The sequence below is a fragment of the Anguilla anguilla genome, chromosome 6 (assembly GCF_013347855.1).
Source record: "Anguilla anguilla isolate fAngAng1 chromosome 6, fAngAng1.pri, whole genome shotgun sequence".
In the NCBI taxonomy this organism is placed as follows: domain Eukaryota; kingdom Metazoa; phylum Chordata; class Actinopteri; order Anguilliformes; family Anguillidae; genus Anguilla; species Anguilla anguilla.
The window spans coordinates 38,686,304-38,708,324 of NC_049206.1; the positions used below are offsets into that span (position 1 = coordinate 38,686,304).

At 40.6% G+C, this 22,021-nt stretch overlaps 1 protein-coding gene across 1 annotated transcript in view; it reads right to left on the bottom strand.

Moving 5' to 3' along the window:
• Positions 1 to 14,542: 14,542 nt before the first annotated feature.
• The window catches only part of LOC118229252 (B-cell lymphoma/leukemia 11A-like), a 42,391-nt gene continuing 34,912 nt past the window's right edge, over positions 14,543 to 22,021 (bottom strand). The window contains exon 3 of the mRNA XM_035421050.1: positions 14,543 to 16,727. Coding sequence (XP_035276941.1) covers positions 14,656 to 16,727 — 2,072 coding nt within the window. The 3' untranslated portion in view covers positions 14,543 to 14,655. The remainder of the gene's footprint in view (positions 16,728 to 22,021) is intronic.

Consider the following 22,021-nt stretch of genomic DNA (forward strand, 5'->3'; position numbering starts at 1 on the left):
AATTTTATCAGTGTCTAACCTTACAAAATGGAAAAGATGGAACTGTACATATGGCTGTTGAATACTCTGACAAAAGAAAAAAAGATGAAATACCATAAAACGCCGCTAACTTTTGCATGGGTACAAATATACTGGCAAGTAGCTTATCAAGAAATCTGAGTTTGCCATCCCCCCATGCAAAGACATGTAAATGTATGCATTTACACTACTGTCTTTTAGAGGCGAGGCATGGGTTATTTAAAACTTTAGCTGCCCTTGTCCATAATCCAAATTCAACCCCCAGCCATGAGTTGTTCCCCAGCATGTTGCTGGCTCGGTCATTTCTCTTGTCTATCACTGAAATATTTCAAAATAATTGAAAACTGTATTTGTATTTTAATGTATTGTTTAGTGGCTCTAAATAGTATTTGAAAAAGTATTTGGTTTCCCAGGAAAGTATTTATTTAAAGGAATTTATTGTTTAAATACTATTTGTGAAAGTATTTGATTTCTCATTAAAACAATTAAAATAAATCAAATACAAAGTATGTCTTATGTAAATCTATTTGAAAATACAAATATGTATGTCTGTAAATTTTTAAATACAAATACAAATATGTATTTGTATTTGACCCAAGTCTGATACATAACATGATTTCAAAGCTTTAAATGGTGATGTTTCAAAGCTTTAAATGGTGATGTTTAAAATTCTGATGTTTTACAGATGTATATTTTTTTCTTTTTTTTGCTGGGATTCAGAAACTGTGTTATGGATGGGTATATGTGCATATATGTGTTTGTGTGTGTGTGTGTGTGTGTGTGTGTGTGTGTGTGTGTGTGCATGCGTGTAAGTTTGCATATTAGGTGTGGGTATATGTGTGTCCATTGTTCCTGTGGCAAACATACTAGCCACCTCAATGTCATCCACCTGATTTAGTCTTTGAAACACTTGTTTTTTGTTTTTTTTCCTTGTCTTTTGTTCGCAGAAATTGTGGATGTGGATTTGTGGCTTGTTGTTTTATTTTTATATAAAATCTGGTACAAATATGGAAAGCCCTTGACTTCCACCAAGTTAAAGTTTCTCAACATTTGTCTCCCGTTCTCAATCATATCTCGCTCTCAGACTGATATCATGGTTTTGGCACTCAACAGCGCTCCAGTAAGTGTATTTAAATGAAAAGCATGAGTGACAGTCTTCAGAAGTTTTACACTGGTCCCTTACTCTAGTGCATGATTTAAAGAGAGACTCAGAGTTCCATATTTACTGCCTGTGATATGGGATCTTCTTTGGAGCTCTACGCTATGAACACAGAACCATCTTTCATTAAGAAATATATACTTTATTAAAGTCTCCACAAATATATTACTTTTATACAAAGGCTTTTTTTTGGCTTTGCATTTCAGTATTTATGAAGTGAACTGTCTTGTTATAATGCCAAAGGATCCTGCTTGACCTTTATTTGACAGTATTGTAATATATTACACAATTTTGAAATTTTCATAAATAGAATTGCATTTCATTTATTTCTGTAAATTATTAAATGTTCTGAATTCTATCATCTTTCATTTCACTAGTAAAACTGTTCCATTCAGCTGATTTCATTTAATAATTTATAGATGATTATAACACATCAGAGGATTCTGTTTGTGTGTTTGTGTGAATTTGTGCTTTTCATCCTTTCAAAATAAAAGTGAAATTTGTCTGTTTAATATTATACTGTGCCTTTAAGATGTTCCATTAGGACATATCACATTGATTTAACATTAAACCGACTGTACTTCAATTGTTAGTATTGAATGGATTCTGTAGAGCATGCTGTGAGAAATATTTTGTTAAAAGAGAAATACCAAATCAAAACTGATTAACTGGCCTGAACAATAATCAGTTACACAAAGAATGTTCTACAATCAAGGCTGCTCTACCAAGTGACTGGCATAGACAACATGATAAAGACAGAACAATTCAGCAGGCACATCTCTGCTCATGATCGGCATTAAAGGAAACACATTTCATTGTTTTCAGGTTCAGACGTCTTTTTAGTCTAACCACCGCCATCTCCTCCCCCCCACTTTCCCTGCACACACACATACAGTAGACATGCACACACACACGCACACACACACATACATGCACATACACATACACACAGCCTTTCCATTTCTTAAGCACACAACAACTTCATTGTATCCAGCCCTTCCTTCATCCAAAGACAAAGATTTATGTAAATCTCCTGGTCTGGCATTAAAAGCGCAGAGCTCCACGAGAAGCTCTGAAAACTGGGGTATTGTTGTCGAAAATGACAAGGCAGCCTCTTAATCCGAGAATGCAATCCTCAGAACGTGTCACCGTGCTCCGTGTGGGCTGGAGAATCAGAACATCAAATGGAGCGCGCCGCACCTCGCCGCGCTCTTATTCCCACTGAGCGCCTTTTTCCCCCTTTTCTTTTTTTTTAAGAACTGGAAAATCTGAAGTTTGAATGACTGCAGTTTTGAAGCCGAGATATTAAAAGACAAGAAAAACAGCCCATTTTTCTTTCTTGTTTTTTTTTTATTTTTCAATTTTTTTTTGCTGAAACTGAAAAAAAAGATATTGGAATGACAGTTGTGGGGAAATAAGTCTCGGTAATTGGTTTGAACTGTAAATCAGAACAGCCCTATCAGTTATCTCTGATTGGAAAGGTGTCCCTAGTTGCTAGTCAAAGGAATAAAATGCAGAGAAACTGTGATGATTACACGCATCGAAAAGCCTCAGTGAAGTTAATCAGGATTAGGGACGTGTGGAGGCTTAAATAAAACACTTTCTTTTATCCTCTGGTTCTCCTTGAATGGAGTTTGCCCAGATTTTTGACTTGTATAAAGTAGTTTTATGGGTAGGAAACGGCATGAGGAATACCATAAAAAAACCGATTCAAGAAAAGAGTACAGCTGGGGAAAGGTTTATTTTCAGATCAATATAAATCAATAAAAAAAACACATGAAGTACCACCAAATGGATGGGCCTCTCATTTCAAAAACAGACACAAGGGGGTAAGTACAGAAATTTCTTTTTTGCGCAGTTCACGTTTAATGCATGTGCATCAGCTTCAATTCCCAATTGTTTTGTTTTTCCTTTTTTATTTTAGGATCAGTTTTCCTTTATTAGTATTTAATAATTATTGGTCAACATTTACCACGCTGTCAGCTCTTACTCAAAACAACAAAAATTGTTTAAATAAATTGTTTAAATCGATAATGTTCATGAAAATGAAATGACACCAAGAAAGTTATCAAACTTATAGCAGGCATACTGATCAGCTGGATCAGGACGATCCCGAAGGTAAGTCTTGGCTAAGACTATGACAGACAGGCGAAGAGTCCTCTGATATGCTCTGGCAGCATTTTATGATGGATTTGGGAGAGTCTTTTCTTCTGTATCTATAGTTAAGACCCATACATTTTTTTCTTTACTATCCACAGATTGTACACCCTCCCCGTATGTTTGCCGATCAAACTATCGTCCCTGGACCGTCATATCTTGGCCCTATCCTCAGTCCAATGGCAAATACCTTGGTTTCCATGTAAAGCTCTTGAGCAAGGGATTCTGACAGCTCTGTCGGATGTTAAAGTCTGAGGCCCCTCTGTAGCTGTCATGGTGCTCGGCTTTAAGACGACGGCTGATGCTTCAGTCATTTGAAGTCTCCATTAATTGGATGGAGGCACACGGATCCTGACAGCGCCGAGCGGAAGCGGTTCCGTACCCTCCGAATAACCCTGAGCACACATCTTAATCCCACGCCATTTACATTACAGATTAGGGAGCAGACCATCGGAGATTCCGCTATGCCGCATTAAACTTTATCTGCCTAGGCTTAGATTTCTATTTCTGTTTCGCAAAGAGGAAACAGATTTTTATTCGGTAGCAGCCTTGTTTTACTGCATTGTCGACTGAGGTGGCAGCTGCTCCTTTTTATCGTTTCTTAGTGCCGTTTGGCGAACGCGAACATACCCACCAGAAAACAGGCTGTAACTTAGAAGAAGCTTACATTTGTTTTTTGGTCATTTTGTCCTGTTGGATATCAGATATCAAAATGTAAGGTTGACAAGGTAATCCCAGGTGCATTTTCACCCCTGGTATTAAATAGTAGTCTGATAATGCCTTCTTAGACACAGCATAAGCACACATATATGATACGCATACCAACACACATAAACTGCCATAGAGTGTGCTACGTCACTGTCTATGTTATAAATGGACTATTCCTCATGGTCAGTCATGCATCCCACAGTCTTACATGGAATCTAAGAATTAAACCAAGTGCCTGCTGTAGCTGAGGCCTGTGCATCTATTGCAGGGTAATATGAGCGATGTGGTGCAATGGTTAGGGAGCTGCACTTGGAACTGTGAGGTTATATGTTTGATTTCCTAGAGGTCTGAGCCATTATGCCCTTGACCAAGGGAATGAACGTGAATTCTTCAGTAAAACTACGCAGCAGTATAAATGGATTGTATTTAATAAAAGTGAAGTTGGGTAATTCACTGTGCATTAAAGCATATGCTAAATGTGCAAATGTTATACTTCTCTAACTTCTCTAATTAAACAGGGACCAGGAAGTCTGCTGGTGCCAGCTAGACAGGCCATGCAGACCACTGGTATGACCAGATGCTTCAGCTAGCTGATTCAGTGGAGAGACATGCTAATCTGAGCCTTCCCATATTAATAGAGGACGTTATGATATGTCAAGCTTACAAATGCCACAGAGATTTTTATCATTTTTATAATTCATGAATCATTTTTATTTAAAAAGAAAATATGTCATGAGCTATATTATAGTAATGTAGAATTGCATTGGGGAAGGAGACCGCATACTTTATAAAGGTCTGTGGTAACTGACATGTGTTTTACATAACGTTTATGGAGATGTTAAGTTCCTATGAAAGTGTAGAACATTTAATTAAAATTTTCACCCTTTTTCTTCCAAATTTTGAATCATTAGTTGTACTTTCAGTTACAGGTGTGTCAATTGTAACTATGTGTCACAACATAACATAACATAACAACATAATATAATGACAAGAACAGGCCATTCCGCCCAACAATGCCATTTTCCTAAATTAGCGCTCTGATTACCTACAGACTAGATACTATCTAACACTGTATCAAGCCTAGTCTTGAAAATCCCCAAAGTTTCTATGTCTACTATGTGACCTGGCAGGCTATTCCACACATGGACTGCTCTCTGCATGAAAACATTATTCCTAATGTCTGTATGGAATTTACCTTTTAATTTACATTTATGTTCCCTTGTTCTACTCACAGAACTCAACCTGAAGAATCTCTTGTAGTTCACTTTGTAAATCCCATTTATGAATTTAAAAGGCTCAATCAAATTTCCCTTAGTCTCCTTTTCCTAAGAGATTAAACATCTTAAGTCTTTCCTCATAGCTTTTATCTTTCATACCAGAAATCAATTTTGTTGCTCCTCTTTGAACTTTTTCCAGAGCCTCTATATCTTTCCTGTAGTACGGTCCCCCGAACTGCACACAGTACTCTAAGTGTGGTCTAACAACTGTATTGTATAAAATAAGCATAACTTTCATGGATTCATACTCAATACTTTTGACTATATATCCCAGCATCCTGTTGGCCTTCTTTAATCCTACAGCACTATGCCTAAAGCCAGAAAGGCTTTGATCAATCATTACTCCCAAGTCTTTTTCAAACTGAGCACATACCAATTCTGTTCCTCTCATAAAGGTTTCCGCCCACTTCTGGATTTTATGTAAATCTTCTTGGATTACTTTAATAGCTTCTAGACTATTAGCTGGGCCTCCCAGTTTTGTATCATCTGCAAATTTGACTAATGTACTTTCTATGTCCCTTTCAAGGTCATTGATATAAATAAGGAGGAGCAGTGGTTTTTTTTTAATATCCCTCCTACTACTTCTCTTTGTGTTCTACCTGTAGCCAGGTCCTGAATCCACTATGAAATATGTCCTCTAATTCCTACTGTCTTCATTTTATTAACAAGTCTCTCATGTGGTACCTTATCAAATGCTTTTTGGAAATCTAAGTAGATCATATCATACAACTTGTTATAATCAAAACACTTGGTAACTTCTTCAAAGAATACAATAAGGTTTGTCAGACATGACCTTCCCTCATAAAAACCATGCTGGCTATCCCTTAGGATGTTGCTGTTTTCAAGAAATACTTCCAACTTGTCTCTAATGATAGATTCCAGTACATTACATGTGATGGAAGTTAAGCTTACAGGCCTGTAGTTTCCTGGATCAGTACAGTCCCCTTTCTTATATAGTGGTATTATATTACCTCACTTCCAGTCCTCAGGTATTTCTCCAGGACTGTCTAAAAATACCTGCCAGTGGTTTAAAAATGATCTCCCCTAACTCTTTGAGTACCCTTGAGTATATGCCACCAGGACCTGCTGCCTTGTTGTCTTTAGTTCAAGTAATTTATGCAGTACTTTTTTATCCTCTATTTCAATATCTGATAAGACTTTCTGAGTACTGAATATACTTTCCAGTCTATTAGGTAAACTCTTCTCTAGTAAAACTCTGAACAAAATAACTATTATTATAACTTTTATTATTATTATTATTATTATTATTATTATTATTATTAATTACTAAATACTATAAAGCATCAGCAATATCTTTATTCTTAGAAAGCAATGCTCCTTCTTCATTCCTGATGCACCTGATATCCTCTTTGAATTTCATTTTTTGACTACAGTATTGAAAGAAATGTTTAGGATTACTTTTTGCATCCTGGGCAATTAGAGTAGGACACCCAGGTCTCCCCCATGCTCTGTGAGACGGTGGCTATTTTACACTGCAAGCAGTGTAGTGATTGTATAAGAGACACAGCTCTCACTGTCCATAACTAGAAACATATCAGCACTGGCCAGGTCATCCTGAGGAACTAATGTACCTGTAACCCAAAGTACACAAGGAGCACCAGCCTAATTGAAACCCACCATAACCCTGACCAATGGCATCCCATGGATGTGGGATATTGGTCACAGGTCACCACATTGCCAAGGCTTAGACCAGTGACAGTTAGGGCAAGTCTGTACTCTCAGGGAGTACCTTTACTGACTGAGACGCTTTTCAGTAGACGCTGACCAGCCCATTTTTCACTGGTTTCAACCAGCCCATTTTTCGCTGTTTCAGCACTGTAGACTGCAGGTTGCATGGACCAGTGAAGGACTTCTGATTGGCTCAGTTCATCACATCACCTGCCCAGACAGAACCAATCATGATTGTGACTGAGAGGTTATCCCATTAACTGGGCCACAGTTTGAGTAGGATTTTCCTAGTGTTACTTTATGTGTCTTCAGATCCAATTTACACTGTGGGATATGCCGTGTCTGTTTTATTTGAGGATCACTGAATCAACAAAAGCCATACATTGATATACTGTCACTTGATAGCCTGCTCCTTTTAGTCGCTGCTTTAGAAATAGTTTCCAATATTTTTAAATGTAAATTGAGAACATTGGCATTGTGCAGCATTTTTGAAAATAAAAATGGCTTAGTCCTTGGATAAAAAATGGCAAAAACCTAATGTTATATATTTGTCTCTCTACAAAATGGTGTAATGCTTCTCTCAGATTGCTCTATTCTTTCTTTGCTCTGACTGGTAAATTGTGGATTTCTCTTTCTCTCTTCCTCTCCTTTTTACTCTGTCATTCTCACTCTATTTGTATAATCCTCCCTGCAGGGCTTGTCAGAGAGCAGGTCAGGTGAGGTAAGACTTAAATATTCAATTGCCTTGAAATTGAACTTAACCATCTCCTGAATCTCAGCTCAATTCAATATGGCTGGGTCTTATTATGACACTGACCAGCAAGATAACAAAATACGTAAATTGAAAACTAAAAGCTGTAATAGCAATTTGCTGTTTAATGGAATAGCATTGTGTCTCAGAAATGGAAGATTCTAAATGCTAACTATGCAAACTTATTAAAAAAACAGCTGTTCATGTGAGGTGACAACGAAAGTTGCTTGTGAAATAACATATACGACACGGCCTACAGAGCCATGGCCTGAACTCAGTTAAAATGCAGCATTCTCTTCTGATACTTGTGTTCATTTCTGTAACTTTGCTTTTCCTCTTCCCTCTATTTTCCTCTGTACAAATATACATCCCACAAACCCCATGCTTCTGCAGGAGTGTGGCTATAAAGTGTGATCTCTTGAGACTCCGCCCACTGTGACATTGAATGCACAGGAAGGGAAACATCAGCAGTAGTGGCAGTAGTCTTAATAGTCTTAATAGTGGCAGTGGGGAGAGATGGAAAGAGAGAGAGAGCAGTAAAGTAAGAGAGAGAAACAAAGGCAGAAGGAAAGACAGAAAGATGGAGTGTTCAGTACAGAGAAATAGAAAGAGAGTAAAATATTTCACAGACCAGAGCAAATGCTTAGATACACCTGCAGACGAGTGCATTGCCACTTCCCATGCACCGCCCAGCCTGCCATGACACACAAACCGCCTGGATTCAATCTCATTGATTCACAGTGTAATAAAAGTTTCTCTTTGTTACCATGTCCAACACTGTTTGGTTCATTTCAGCAATTCACTCCCAAAACTGTATGTGCTCAAAACAACATTCAAGTTGAGGTTACAGGTAAGAAAATGTATCGATCGATTCAGACCACAGTGTAATTATGAAACTAATGAAACTGTCAATAATATGAAATTAATCATGACATGCAGAAGCAGCAATTGGGTAGTGGAAGCAGCATATGTGCAGGTTTGTGTCAGATGGCGCACATCCCCACGTGATGTGTGTGAATAAAGAAAACAGACAGACCAGGACATGTCCATTAAGCATCATTTACTATTGTGAACCCATGTGACTGTCTGGGCTGAGAATAAATGACATCACACATTTTATTCAAAACACCCCTGTTAAAAGCTCAGCCCCTTCTCCCTCCCCCGAACATGAGGGCATATTAAAAAAAGAAGATGTGTTCTTTTCATCCCAGCCCTACAGTTTTATTAAATACAAACATTAAGAAAAATGAACAATAACAATGGAATGTCAAAGAAACAGTGAACAGCAGCAAAGCACTTTTTAACTCAATGGACTGTCAAACCTGTGTTGCTAAATCATGTGGTTATGATCTTGGGTGTCAAGCACCAATTTCCCCGACCCTCCCCACAAAAAAAAAACAAAAAACACTTGTTTAATAAAGATTTGCTCAAGCGAACAGTGGACAGCATAGACAGCCTGAATGCTCACGGCTGGACTACAGTGCTCAGGAGTGGACAAACAGCGCAGTTGACGGGAACAAGCTCTGAGCCCTTGTCAAAATTTCGCTTCTGAGGGAAAGTGTGCTACTGAAGCACATCTGTGAGGAAGGAGGAGGGTGTACCAACGTAGGGAGAAATGTTACTGAACAGATCTCTCTTTTTTTTGAAGAATGTAGCGCATGTTAGGCTGCGGTGCAGCGGAAGATCGACATTCCGCGACAGGAAGTGCCTCCAATTGTGCCCTGAGGTTGGAGACAAAAAGCTTTCATTCAGTCCAGCTCATGTCAGGATAAAATCAGGGGTTCACTGTAAATAAATCATTGCGGGGGGTGACACAGATGCCAGGGGTCCACTTCACCTTGTTTCACTCTCCAAGCCCTCACACATACAGTCTGTGTGGGTACCACCTCATTTGCCATCTCCTTACACACACATATATATATATATATATATATATATATATATTCCCCTGAAGCTTATTCTTTCTTTTCTTTCATGATTGTGTCTGCATGAATAGTGCATAGCGCATTCATAAATGGTCCTCATTCAGAATAAACAATGAGGTACAGGGGTGACAGACAGAGTAACACAGTGCCCTATGCTCATCACACTGAGGAGAGCAGGGAGTGCCCATAGAAATGTGGCGCTGCTCATTTGTGATACAAAAGGTCAAAAGGTCACAATTAATGCAGAACTTTTCCATCTTTGAAAACACACAAAAAAGCAAAAAAAAACAAAAAAAAACAACAACAACAAAAAAAAACAAACAAAATAAAAACAGGGTAGTTGTAAAAAAAAATGTAATTAACATAATAAAACAATTACATTTGCATTTTGTGTAGCTAAAATGTTGTCATACAACACTGTAAACCCGTCTGTACAATTGGATCTATTTTTAGAATAATAATTCTTCTGATATGATTTTGCACCATTTTATCCTGCCAAATCAAAAATATATATATATTTATATATAATGTGGCAGCTTGTGTGTTCCATTCTGAAACTTTTTAAAAAGTTATTATGTACCATCCCCAGAAAAAAAGAATGACAAAAATACTTTCAGTATCTTTTTTCACAAAGGATGTGTAAGTTAATAATACCAAGTCCTAGTAAAATGAAAGACAAGTGCCTACGAGCGAGTTTAAGCTCACCATTAAAAAGAGTAATTCTTGGGGATGAAAAATACTTTGTTTCCTACAAAGCGATTCCAACAAACAATAATTTCTGCCACAGAATCCCTGAACAGACAACAGTTGGCCTTCTTTGCCATAATAGTCCTGGATTGTTTCTCTCAGTTTATTTATTACATCAAAGGCATAAGCTTGCCTATTCAAGCTAGAGATTTTTACAGTTACAGTGACAAAACATTTTCAAAAGCCCACTTCTTAAACCATAAAATACTTTTCCAATTTTGAAAAATGTCCCCGGCATTCATCAATATAACAAATACTGGTAAACTATTTACAGCTGAAAAGTGTTGTATATATTTATTCATATTCATGAAAAATCCCATCACCATGGAAAAAAAGGATACCTATGACCACTATGGCATTCAGAAAAAGCATAGTCAAACTTTAAAAAAAATACTTGATGGCTGAAAACACATGTACAAACATACAATTTTACCCTTGATTTTTTTCCAGCAATGTAAACATATTTTAAGACAGCGTGCACTTCTTTTTAAAAAAAAAATTCTGCCTTTCCAGATTTTATTCAGTTTTTTCCTGTTGTAAAATCTCACTCTGTGTATCACCACCAGAAGACCATACTCTAAGACTGATGTGAAAAATTATTCATGAAAAATGTTTCACTTTATACGTGTATACGCATGTATATAGAAATATATACACATGAAAGGATGCATTAGAATTTTTTTTTTTTTGCTTAATTGCATTAATTGAGATTTCTTTCCAAATATTATTGGTTTTACTATGAAAATTGAACTTATGTGGAGAAATTGCTATTTTTTATTACCAGTTTTTCTTGATAAGAAATTTTGTGCCAAGAGTCGATTACTGAAAGATCAGTATCCAAAGCACCCGTATGTAACATTGAATTACAACTTAATGTATGCTATGACATGTTTATAGTGGCACCATTAGCAGTGCGGCGGTCCTATCAGCATATGAATATTAGCTGCCCCTCTGAGTTATCAACTTATTTAAAGATCCCACAGAAAAACATGAATGGCTGTTCTGTAAAAAAACTGGAACCAATGGAAAGTATTTGATTGGACTCACCAAGACTTCACAATGACTTCTTGTAAGGCTAAGGGCCACATGTAATAAAGGACATGAGACTGCTTTTTGAACACAAAATCAGTTGCTGTAAGGTTACAAGACCTTTTGTATCTGTTAAATGGTTCAAAATTGCTATCAGGATGTCATTTGTGGGGATTACATCACTCTGTGACTTTCCTTTTGATACATAGTTAAATCTGTTCATGCACATTTATGAATGCTATAAAACAGGGTGGAGAATTTGTAAATTAGGTTGGTTAAGTATTCAATGTAATTTACTATGTCATGCCTTAATTGCAAGTCTACTCTTGGCATGTCAGTTTTAAGAACTACTGAAAGTAGGCAGTAATTTGCTGAGCACTGGTACAGCCTAACCAATGAGTTCTCTTTCCAAAACATGACACCAGTCTTCAGAGCCAGAATAAGACTACGACTACAGTGGTAAAACAGAATAATACAGGTCAGGAGTGGGCCTTTCATTGCATTACATTTTGGTGTTTAGGAGATGCTCTTATTCTGAGCAATTAAACAAATGACATTTTTACATACAATCCATTTATACAGCTGGAATTCTTTCATCCAACAATTATCCTCTGAAGAGCAAACAATGCAGTGATACAGCCAGGCTGCACAATAATCGTATGACTACAATTTCCTGCCAGCTATAGTGAAGTTAAGATACTCTCAACCTTACATTTCCTTGAATCAGGATATTTCCAATGTAGCCTCCTCTGATTTTCAGATATATTATGAAAGTTCTATTTGGTTTTTTTGAAAAGGCGCAGGAGATTTGACGAGTCGGTTGGTATAAAAACGGAACTCCGAATTTAAACAACTTTCTTGTTGTGTGTTTACATTCAGTAGGGTATAGATTGAGTGCTGCATTCAGTTGAAATGCTCCCCTCCCATCGCAAGTTCAGGCACGTCTACTTTCACCACAACGATGAGCTCATTTTGCAGGGATTGCTCCACCTGATTTTCCTATTGTTACTAATATTCTTTCCTCAGTTACGTAGACGAGCACCTCTGTACGTTTTCACGTTGTTTGGGACCGTTGTTTTTTTTAACAAAACTTTAACAATTTTGATCCGCTGAAGATACGCAAGGCGTGTACTTCGGTCAGAAAACAACCCAAAGTGCCTTTAAACCTTACTTTGTGTGTGTGTGCATAGAAAAAGCATGTATGCATGTGTGTGCATATCAAATGAAGAAGTGTAGCATGGATCAGCCAAATAGAACAATTAATTAAATGATTTTTATTTTCAGTGGAAGGGTAGTTTTGGGGCGAGAGGGTGGGGCAAGTAAGGCCCTCTGCAGTGATTCAGGGCTCGGCACATGCTTCCTGAAGTCTGAGCCGTTAATGAACTCAGAACTTCATTTGTGCCTTATCTCAGGGATGAGACAGACAGGAGGCCCATAAAAGAGGAGGAGAAAGTAAAGCAGACTTGCTATCTCAGTACAGTCCAACAGATCACTCCAGACTGCTTTGAAAACAATCATTCTGATGAAAAACTCTTAAGCACAAAATTTCTAATCAGAACAACTGATATCACAAATATCGTTTTTTCCAAAATGGAAAGGCTCTGGTTTTACTTTTAGTGATAATTCTGTGGATCTCAGGTCTGCAGCAACTGAAAACAAAAAAAAAAATGCAATGTCAGACTTTTCACCTATTTTTGGAACAATCGACACTTTTTCTTGATTACCTGACATGGTGTGTATGACAGGTAATGCCTTACAATATAATCGTTGCTTTCACATACATTTTATCTGTGATAAGGGGTTTTGGAGTGCAATATCTTTAGGATATGTTCATTTGATTCAAAGTTTCAGAGGTTGAGTTTTTTTAAATAAATGAGAAATGTGTTTTTGTTCCACTTGAATTGAATCCCTCCCTTCTCAGGAGAGCCAAAATACCTGGTACAAGACGTTTAGCTCATGAGCAGATAAACGACAGCTGGCAGTGTTACAGAGCATTCATACAGAGGTGACATTTTCAGCTAGAACAACTAGAGCTAAAAAAGTGTAAAAATGAAATAAATCGCCATTTAACTGATCCTGAGATATTTAGCCATTGCACAGGATACGCCGCCAGTCCATCTGGTATCCTAGCTGAGACCACAGGCTTACGATGACTGAATGAAAAAAGAAAGTTCAATCAAATATCTGCTTTCGCATCGATTAAGTATAATATGACTCCTATAATTGCATGTGGGGGATATCTGATATCATTGTCAACAATTTAAACATATAAAGTTCCGGACAATTATAGTACCTGCACAGCAACAGCAAAGCACTCAAAGTTTATATCATAGCGCTATGGTGTGGTCTGGTACTTGGTACCGAATAGCAGCTGACTCTGTCATCTCTTTTTACTATTTTAATTCTCTCCTTTCTTTGAATATTTTGAGGAGGAAAAGGGATTTGTAAATGGCAAATTCCTGTCCTAGTTTACTGTCAGATCTGACAATCAGTGCTAACATACCCAATTGCATATATTAATAAATCAGTAATTTATCATTAAAATCAATAAATGCTACATCAAAGGATTGTTGCATGTCATTGATCCATGTGTGGCAAAATAGCTGTTTTTTTAAAAAGTAAATCTCAGTTCTCCAGCAATAAATTATTTGGGTAGCCTAATTGCAAGGTCATTGAAGTAGCCAATAATATAATTTAAAAACAACAGTATTCAATTTTGTTAAAAAGAAAAATATCAGCACATCACCTGGGTATAAATACTCAAAACCCCAGCACTTGAAAATGAAGTGAAAATAAAGAATACCTGCACATGCCAAATATTAATACAAAAATTCCAATAAATACAGAAATTATTGCACAGTTAAAAAGGCTCCGTGAATTCCTCACCGTTAAATCCTCAGATTGAGTGAAAACGTTTATCCCAAATGCAGTCTAGGCCATGGTTAAAATTCAAAATTTTCCTGTCGCCATTAATTCTCAGGTATCAGTTTTTTTTTCTCAAAAGGAAAAACAAATCAAACAAACCATTGACAAACAACAATACCCCTCCCACCCCACCCCACCCCCCCAAAAAAAACAAAAACAAAACAAAAACAACATTTTGGAAAAAAGATTGCTTGTCCAGCTACCCCCCATTCCCTCTGTTTACTGAAATAAGTGAGCAGACAGCTTTGTGCAGAGAGAGGGAGAGTGCGCTCAGCTCCTCTCTGCGTGTTCCAGTTTGACCTCGCTGGGCAGTAGATGCTCCCCGTGCCACTTCTTCATGTGTTTCTCCAGGGTGCTGTAGACGCTGAAGGGCATGTGGCAGATGTCGCAGCGGTACACCTCCTTGCCGTACTGCCCGTGGGTCTTCATGTGGCGCGTCAGCTTGCTGCTCTGGGCGCAGGCGTAGTTGCAGAGCTCGCACTTGTAGGGCCGCTCGCCGGTGTGGCTGCGCCGGTGCACCGTCAGGTTGCTGCAGTTCTTGAACACCTTGCCGCAGTACTCGCAGCAGTCGCTGCGCCGGCCCTCCTTGGAGCTGGGCCGGCCCGGCCCGGGCCCCGCCCGCAGGTGCGGGGTGCTGCCCCCGCTGGCCGTCCCGCTGCGGCCCGAGAAGGCCCCGTCCAGCGCGTCGCCAGGGGGCGTGGAGAAGCGGAGGCTGCCGTTTTCCGACGAGTGCTCGGAGGACGTGGCGAAGGGGGACTGTCGCGAGGCGCCGAACCCCAGGAAGGGGTCCTTGAGGAAGTGGCGAGACGCGGCGTAGCCCACCAGCCACTGGGAGTACACGTTCTCGGAGGGGATGAGCGGGACCGGCGGCAGGTCCAGCTCGCCCTCCAGCTTGATCTTCTTGGCGGACGAGGCGGAGAGGCTGGGGCTGGAGACGGGAGCGGGGCGGCGGTGGAACAGGCCCGTGAAGGAGTCCCCCGAGCTGCAGTCCCGGCCGTTCAGGACTGCCGGCTCCGCCCGGCCCTCCCCCCGGCCTGTCGCCTGGTCCTCCTCCCCCGCGTCGCGCCTTCCCTCCCCCTCCCGGTCCCGCTTGGGTAAGGGCGGCGGCGGCGGCTTCCTCCTGTCATCCAAGATCAGGCCGGGGTACCTGTGCGAGGCGCCCCTCAGGCCTGCGCCCTCCTGGTCCCCCTTCCCCGCGGGGACGCCCCTCTCGTCCGGGACGGCCTTGGGCCCGTTCTCCCGGGCGCGGCAGAACTCGGACTCCATGCTGAAGCCCGACTCGGGCCTGCTCTCGTTCTCAGGCTCCTCTTCCTCCTCCTCCTCCTCCTCCTCTTCTTCTTCTTCTTCCTCCTCTTCCTCTTCCTCCTCATTCTCTGGGCCGACGCCCGCGGCCGCGCGCAGACGTCCCGCCTGGCCCTGGGTGCCGCCCTCCCCCGGCAGGTCGCTGGTGCCCGGCTCAGGGGAGCTGGTGGCGGAGAGCCCGTCCTCAGAGGGGCCCGTGAGGGACTCGGGGCCTTTGCGCGGGTGCAGGTGGGTCTTCATGTGGCGCTTGAGCTTGCTGGCCTGGGAGCAGGCGTGGTCGCACAGGTGGCACTTGTAGGGCTTCTCGCCCGTGTGGCTCCGCCGGTGCACGATCAGGTTGCTCTGGAACTTGAAGGTCTTCCCACAGAACTCGCAGGACTTGGACTTGGCAGTAGGGGGCGGCGGCGAGGCGACGGTGGGGGCAGGCGGAGGCGGCGGGAGGGGCGGCGGGGTGCTGAGGAACGGGGGGCGGGGCCCCGGCTGGAAGAGGACCGGGTTGAGCAGCCGGTGCAGGGGGTTGGAGCGCCCCGGCGACAGGGGTGGCGGGGGGGCGGGGCAGGTGTTTCCCGCCAGCTCCCGGAGCCGACGGGAGAAGTCCATGGACTGGGACTCCATGGTGGCCATGGGGTTGAGCCGCATCACCCTCTCGAAGGCGCTGGGGTGCTGGGACATGAGGCCCAGCTCCTCGACACTCAGCCGCTCCATGTGGGGGCGTGGGGGCGGGGACAAGAAGGGGGGCGTGCCCGGGCCCAGGCGGCCCTCCAAGAATCCCGACGGCTCCCGGAGCATGGGAGCGGCCATCCGGAGGAGGTGGAATGGGTTGTTGTCTCCCAGGAACCCAGCCAGGGGGGGTTGGGGTATGGACTCCATCCCCATGGGGGGAGGGAGGGTGATGCGAGGACTTAGGGAGCATCTGGAGGCATTGGGCTCCAGGTAGATTCTGAACCCGTGTGTGTTCTGAGCGTGCTGGAGGAGAAACCAGGCACTGGAGAAGTGCTGCTTGCACGTGGTGCAGATGTAGCTGGATGGCTCATCTCCACCTGCCAAGAAACAGGAAAGTAGAATTTTTTTTAGGAAAAAATATTTTTGACTTTTTTCTGTGTTAGTATGGCACAGTAATACTGAAACACTTGTTTCAACAAACACATTTTGTGTAGAAATTTAGCTCTAAACTGTACTGCACAGCAAGATTTAAAGAATTGTTGAAACAGAGAGAAATTACTCCGCCCTCTTCAAGAAAGATAAATATCACTATATTTCATGTTTCAGGGTAAATGGATATATGTACACACACACACACACACACACACACACACACACACACAGTATAGGCCAAAAAAATTTAGGTCACCAGTGATTTTTTAGAAACAACTAGGTAGGGAAAAATTCTGTTAATATATGCATATTTATTGAATAACAAAACAAAGTATAATATTTCTACCGAAAATAACCTTAGAAACAGCTTTCCCTGTAGCGTCCTTTGGCTCCTTTGGCTTTAATAATAATTAAACAAATTATTGAAGGTCTATCCAATTGTTTTTCAAAGAGGGAGGTGGAGGGATGAGACAGAGGTGGAGAGATAAATAAATTGAGTGAACCCTAATACCATTGGTCTGTAGTAGAAGTAAAATAGGCACTAAAGTTGCAAGAAATATGACAAAGAAGAATGAGTTAGATGGGGCCAAATAAACATATTGTGCAAGGTTATTTCCAGTGAGAAATTGCAAAAAAGTTTAAGATTTCCAGGTGCACTGTCTAGTACACACTCAGAAGGGTCCAGCTAAGGGGCAGTAATGTTAACATTATGTACAACAATATGTTTTGTGTTAACCTGGTTTCCTTTGTCTAATATAAAATTTTATTTAAAGATATGAAGCCATTCAGTGTGACAAATTTGCAATAATGGAGGAAATCAGGAAGGGAGCAAATACTTTTTCATGGCACTGTAAGCCTAACTTCCTCAATGCCATAAATCTTGCAAATTTAGACCCTATTTTACTTACACTACAGGCCGATGTAATTAGGCTACCTGTGGTTTTAAAACAAGGTAGATAATATTTCGCTCAATTTAACCATGAGGGGGCTCTTGCCATCGCTGATACAAGTGGATCTTGGTCTCGTCTCTTCACAAGACGTTTTTTACATCTTAGCAAACTGTAACCTGGCCATCCTGTTTTTGTGGCTAACTAGTGGTTTGTATCTTGCAGTGTAGCCTCTTTAGCTCCGTTTGTGAAGTCTTCTGCAGAGAGAAGTCAGTGAGACATCCTCGCCTGCCATCTGAAGGGTGTTTCTGATCTGTCAGACAGGTGTTTGTGGTTTTTTCTTCATCACGGTGAGAATTTTTCAGTCATCAAATGTAAAGGTCTTCCTGAGCCTAACAGGCCCCTAACTAGTGCTCTCTTTCTTCTTAATGATGTTCCAAACAGTTGATTTTGGTAAGCCTCAGGTTTGGCATACATCTCTTCTTGACTGTTTTCTTCTTATTTCTTAGCCTCATACTTGACTGTCATTGGCAGAACTCATCCTCATGTTGACAAACACCAATAACAGACAATAACAGGCAATCAAAAACATAGAATCACGACTAGATACTGAAAGCTGTGTGATATCTACTCTTCGGAAGCAGTTGAACACACCTGACTAATCAGAAACACCTACTGTATGAAGCCATTTTTCTCAAACATTATGGTGCCCTGATATGGGGGACTATGTGTAAAAAGTGCTGTAATTTCTACATGGTGAAACCAAAATAAATAAAAATCTGAGAATGAGCACTTTAAGCACACGAAAATAGTTTGATTACAAATCTAAAATTGTGGAGTACAGAGCCAGAACAAATATGGCTTTGTCCCAAACATTGCGGAGCTCACTATATATATATGTGTGTGTATATATATATATATATATATATATATATATAAATTCTGCTGTGATTTATTAGTAGTCTGCTATGCCTAATGGCACTATACCACACTTACCTTTAACATTTATCACTTTACATATAACGTAACTGATGTTGTGTCACTCTAATTTCACAAGCATAAACAGTTCAGCGGACTGATAAAGCATGAATAATGTCCCCTCAGCAAAGTGAATGACACTCTCGAGTTCCTTTCTTAAGACTCCAAAATTTGCCTGACCCTGCACCCCCATTTCAGACCATGAGGTCAGTGCACAGCACAAGTGCAAAATAATAACACTCCCCCACCTTGATCATGGAGGAGGGTAAAGATGCAAAGATAAGCAAAACAATCCATCCTTGATGTTTATCGTACATATTTTAATTAATTTGAGATTACAGCGCTAGAACGATAGCGGCTCACTGCCTCGGTCCACCCGAACAAACGAGAACTAATGAGGTCATTTGGTTTGCATCAATCGTTTAATGGGATTATAGAGACAGGAAATAAAAGTCTAATTGACTTGGAAGTACAAACATATCTCACCCTCATTATAAACCTATTCCACAGATCTGGCATCAGACAATTAACTCAACGGGGGGTCCCTGCTTCGAAAGTTCCTCTGAGAACCCCCTGCATTAATTTTCTCTGGATATTACTGATCATACGTAAATAGAGTAAAGTCCATTGCCAGTTTTATTTGTTTGTCATATTTTTTCTTCTATGGTGATAGAGCACAACACTTCATAGTTCACATTAGGTCTCACTGTTTCATTGTACTGAATGGAAATCTTTAAGGTTTAAAGGTTTGGGGAATTTTTAACAAATGACTTCATGATAGAAATCTAAACTATGAACCTGTACAGTGTAATTCAATAATTTAAAATAGGCATATGGCAAATAGATCACAGATTATGAAACCCATATGGTGATTTGGGCACCCTTGCAATTTGATATTATATGTGAGTGCTTTAATTTCGATGTGAACTGTGAGAATATTTTTGTGAGCGAAAGCTATTTTGTCTCATATTTAAAGTGTGTACAGCTACTTCTCATGAATTTAATAAGGCAGGGTCTCCAAAAGTAATTGTCTTCCATTTGTAAGTGTTAATGCAATTACTCTCTTATTGAGCTTCTCTGTTCCAAACACCCTCAAGGTGTTCAGACATCCTGATTTATTAGGATGGATTAGGTTCATTTATCTAAAGGTGTATGCCAAATCAGAGAACCATGTCACAGATTGAAATTTACAAGGCAGTTTAATTTCACCTCAAAAACGTATGATGTGGAATTAAGAAATTTCTAAATGAAAACTACCACCCAATAAAACATTACTCTGTTGCAACTGTTTTACGTCCAGTATGGTCAAATGACTACTGCCCAGTGAAAAAAACAACTAAAACTGTTTTAATGGATCAGTTCATTCTCTGTTATGGACAAAAATAAAAGGTTGTCAGAGACCACATCTGAGGGGTGGTCATGGAGACCTAACGCTGTACTTGCATGGAGAAGGAACTCAAATGCTCTGATTGCATGGAGGGGGAACTCAAACGCTGTGTTTACACGGAGAAGGAACTCAAACACTCTGCTTGCATGGAGAAGGAACTCAAACACAGTGCTTACATGATGGAAAACTCAAATGCTGTGCTCAAAGACAGTACAGCACTGTACATACAAGTGGGCAGCAAACATTCTCACTGATTGTACGCATGTACAGTGATCAGCTAACTCTGATCTCAACTGCTGTTTTATTTTGTTACCGTGGGGATATAATTCAGGCTGTCATTACATGCATGCCAACTGAACAAGAGCTACTCTACACCTCAACACCACCTTCCCGTTACCTCTCTACCCATCCAAACCCTCTACTGACATATACTACATTTCCAAAAGTATGCGGACACCCCTTCTAATTAGAGGTTTCGGCTAATTCAGCCACACTCATTGTTAACAAGTGCATAAAATCAAGCATATAGCCATGCAATCTCCATTGGCAAACATTGGCAGTATAATTGGTCATACTGAAGAGCTCAACGTGGCACTGTCATAGGATGCCAAAAAAATAAAGCTAAATATTTTGTCACAAATAAAAACTACTGCACGTCATGACTTCCGCCCCACCATCAAAACGCTGTTCAGAGTAACATTATGTAAATATGTAACGTGTATGTGTCAAACATAGTAACATGATGCATTGTGCCAGATTAAATGTTGGACAGGATCCGTTTTTTTTATTTTTTATACTGCTTTCGTTAAAGTATTTGTAGACGAAGGAGTGCTGGAAATAAATGAAAAGAGGACAGCCAAATCAGCCACTGGGCCATCTGACTGTTAACCTGGATCCGATACTTTCAGCAAGCATTACAAGACATTCCAGCTGCAGTAAAGTCTATCAATAGCTAGATTCACGATGGAACAAAAAAGGTTCTATTCTTTGATACACATAACGCAGTGAAGTAATGCATGTTAAATTTATGATGTATTGAATAATACATATAACATTATAATGACTATATAAAATACAATTTGAACAATGCAAGTGACTTTCAATACGCTAATAGTAGTCATGCTACTTTCCACTCATATGACAGCAAAATTTCTTGCAAAACCTCACGGTTCACGATTTGAATGGGGTGATTTTCTACAGATTGATATTGTACCACACCACAGGACAGTGTACTCTACCCATTCAATTGTCTGACTGCAACCTACTGAGCCTGTTGGTTACTAGGTACCTACTACGTGATTTGAACGGGGAAATTTTCTAAAAGATTGGGCTCCAATAAAGTTGACTGCGCTCCAGCAGCATGCCGTTCAAAATAAAATTCCACAGCAAACGTAATTTTCGACACAATTATTTGGAGGGACAAGAGTAACTGTATCCAATATTGGGGGGAACATTTTCCCCCTGATCCCCTGCTTCCAATGCCCCTGCTGCCAACCCCGCTAATCCCCCCCCCCCAAAAAAAAAAAAAACTGATGAAAAATATAAAATAAAAAACATTGTCTTGGACGCCCTAGAGTGTGCTCCTCAGATATGCTCCGTGCTCATAGACATGCATGTGTCATCGAGACCTCCTGCAATTAAGTATTCTATAGATGGGCAAGGACAAAAATAAAGGTAGCGTTTGATATTCTAATGACTCCAGGACCTTTCTGTGGTCTCCAGTTCACTCTTGTTTTCCTCCTCCGAGGAGGAGGAGGAGAGGAGAAGATGAAGTGAGGCGCGTGACTCAGAGCGGCGCGCACACCGCCGCTCTCAGCACCAAACGCCGCCGCGGCGCAGAGAAGAGGTGGGCGGTGACGAATCCCCCCCGTATCCCGCAGGAGCTGTGACGCTCAGCCTTCAAAAGACGCCTGTCACCGTCACTGCCTCATTCAAAGCCTGACTCCAGGAAAATTTGCATCTCATCTTGAAGGGTGTGACTTGTGTC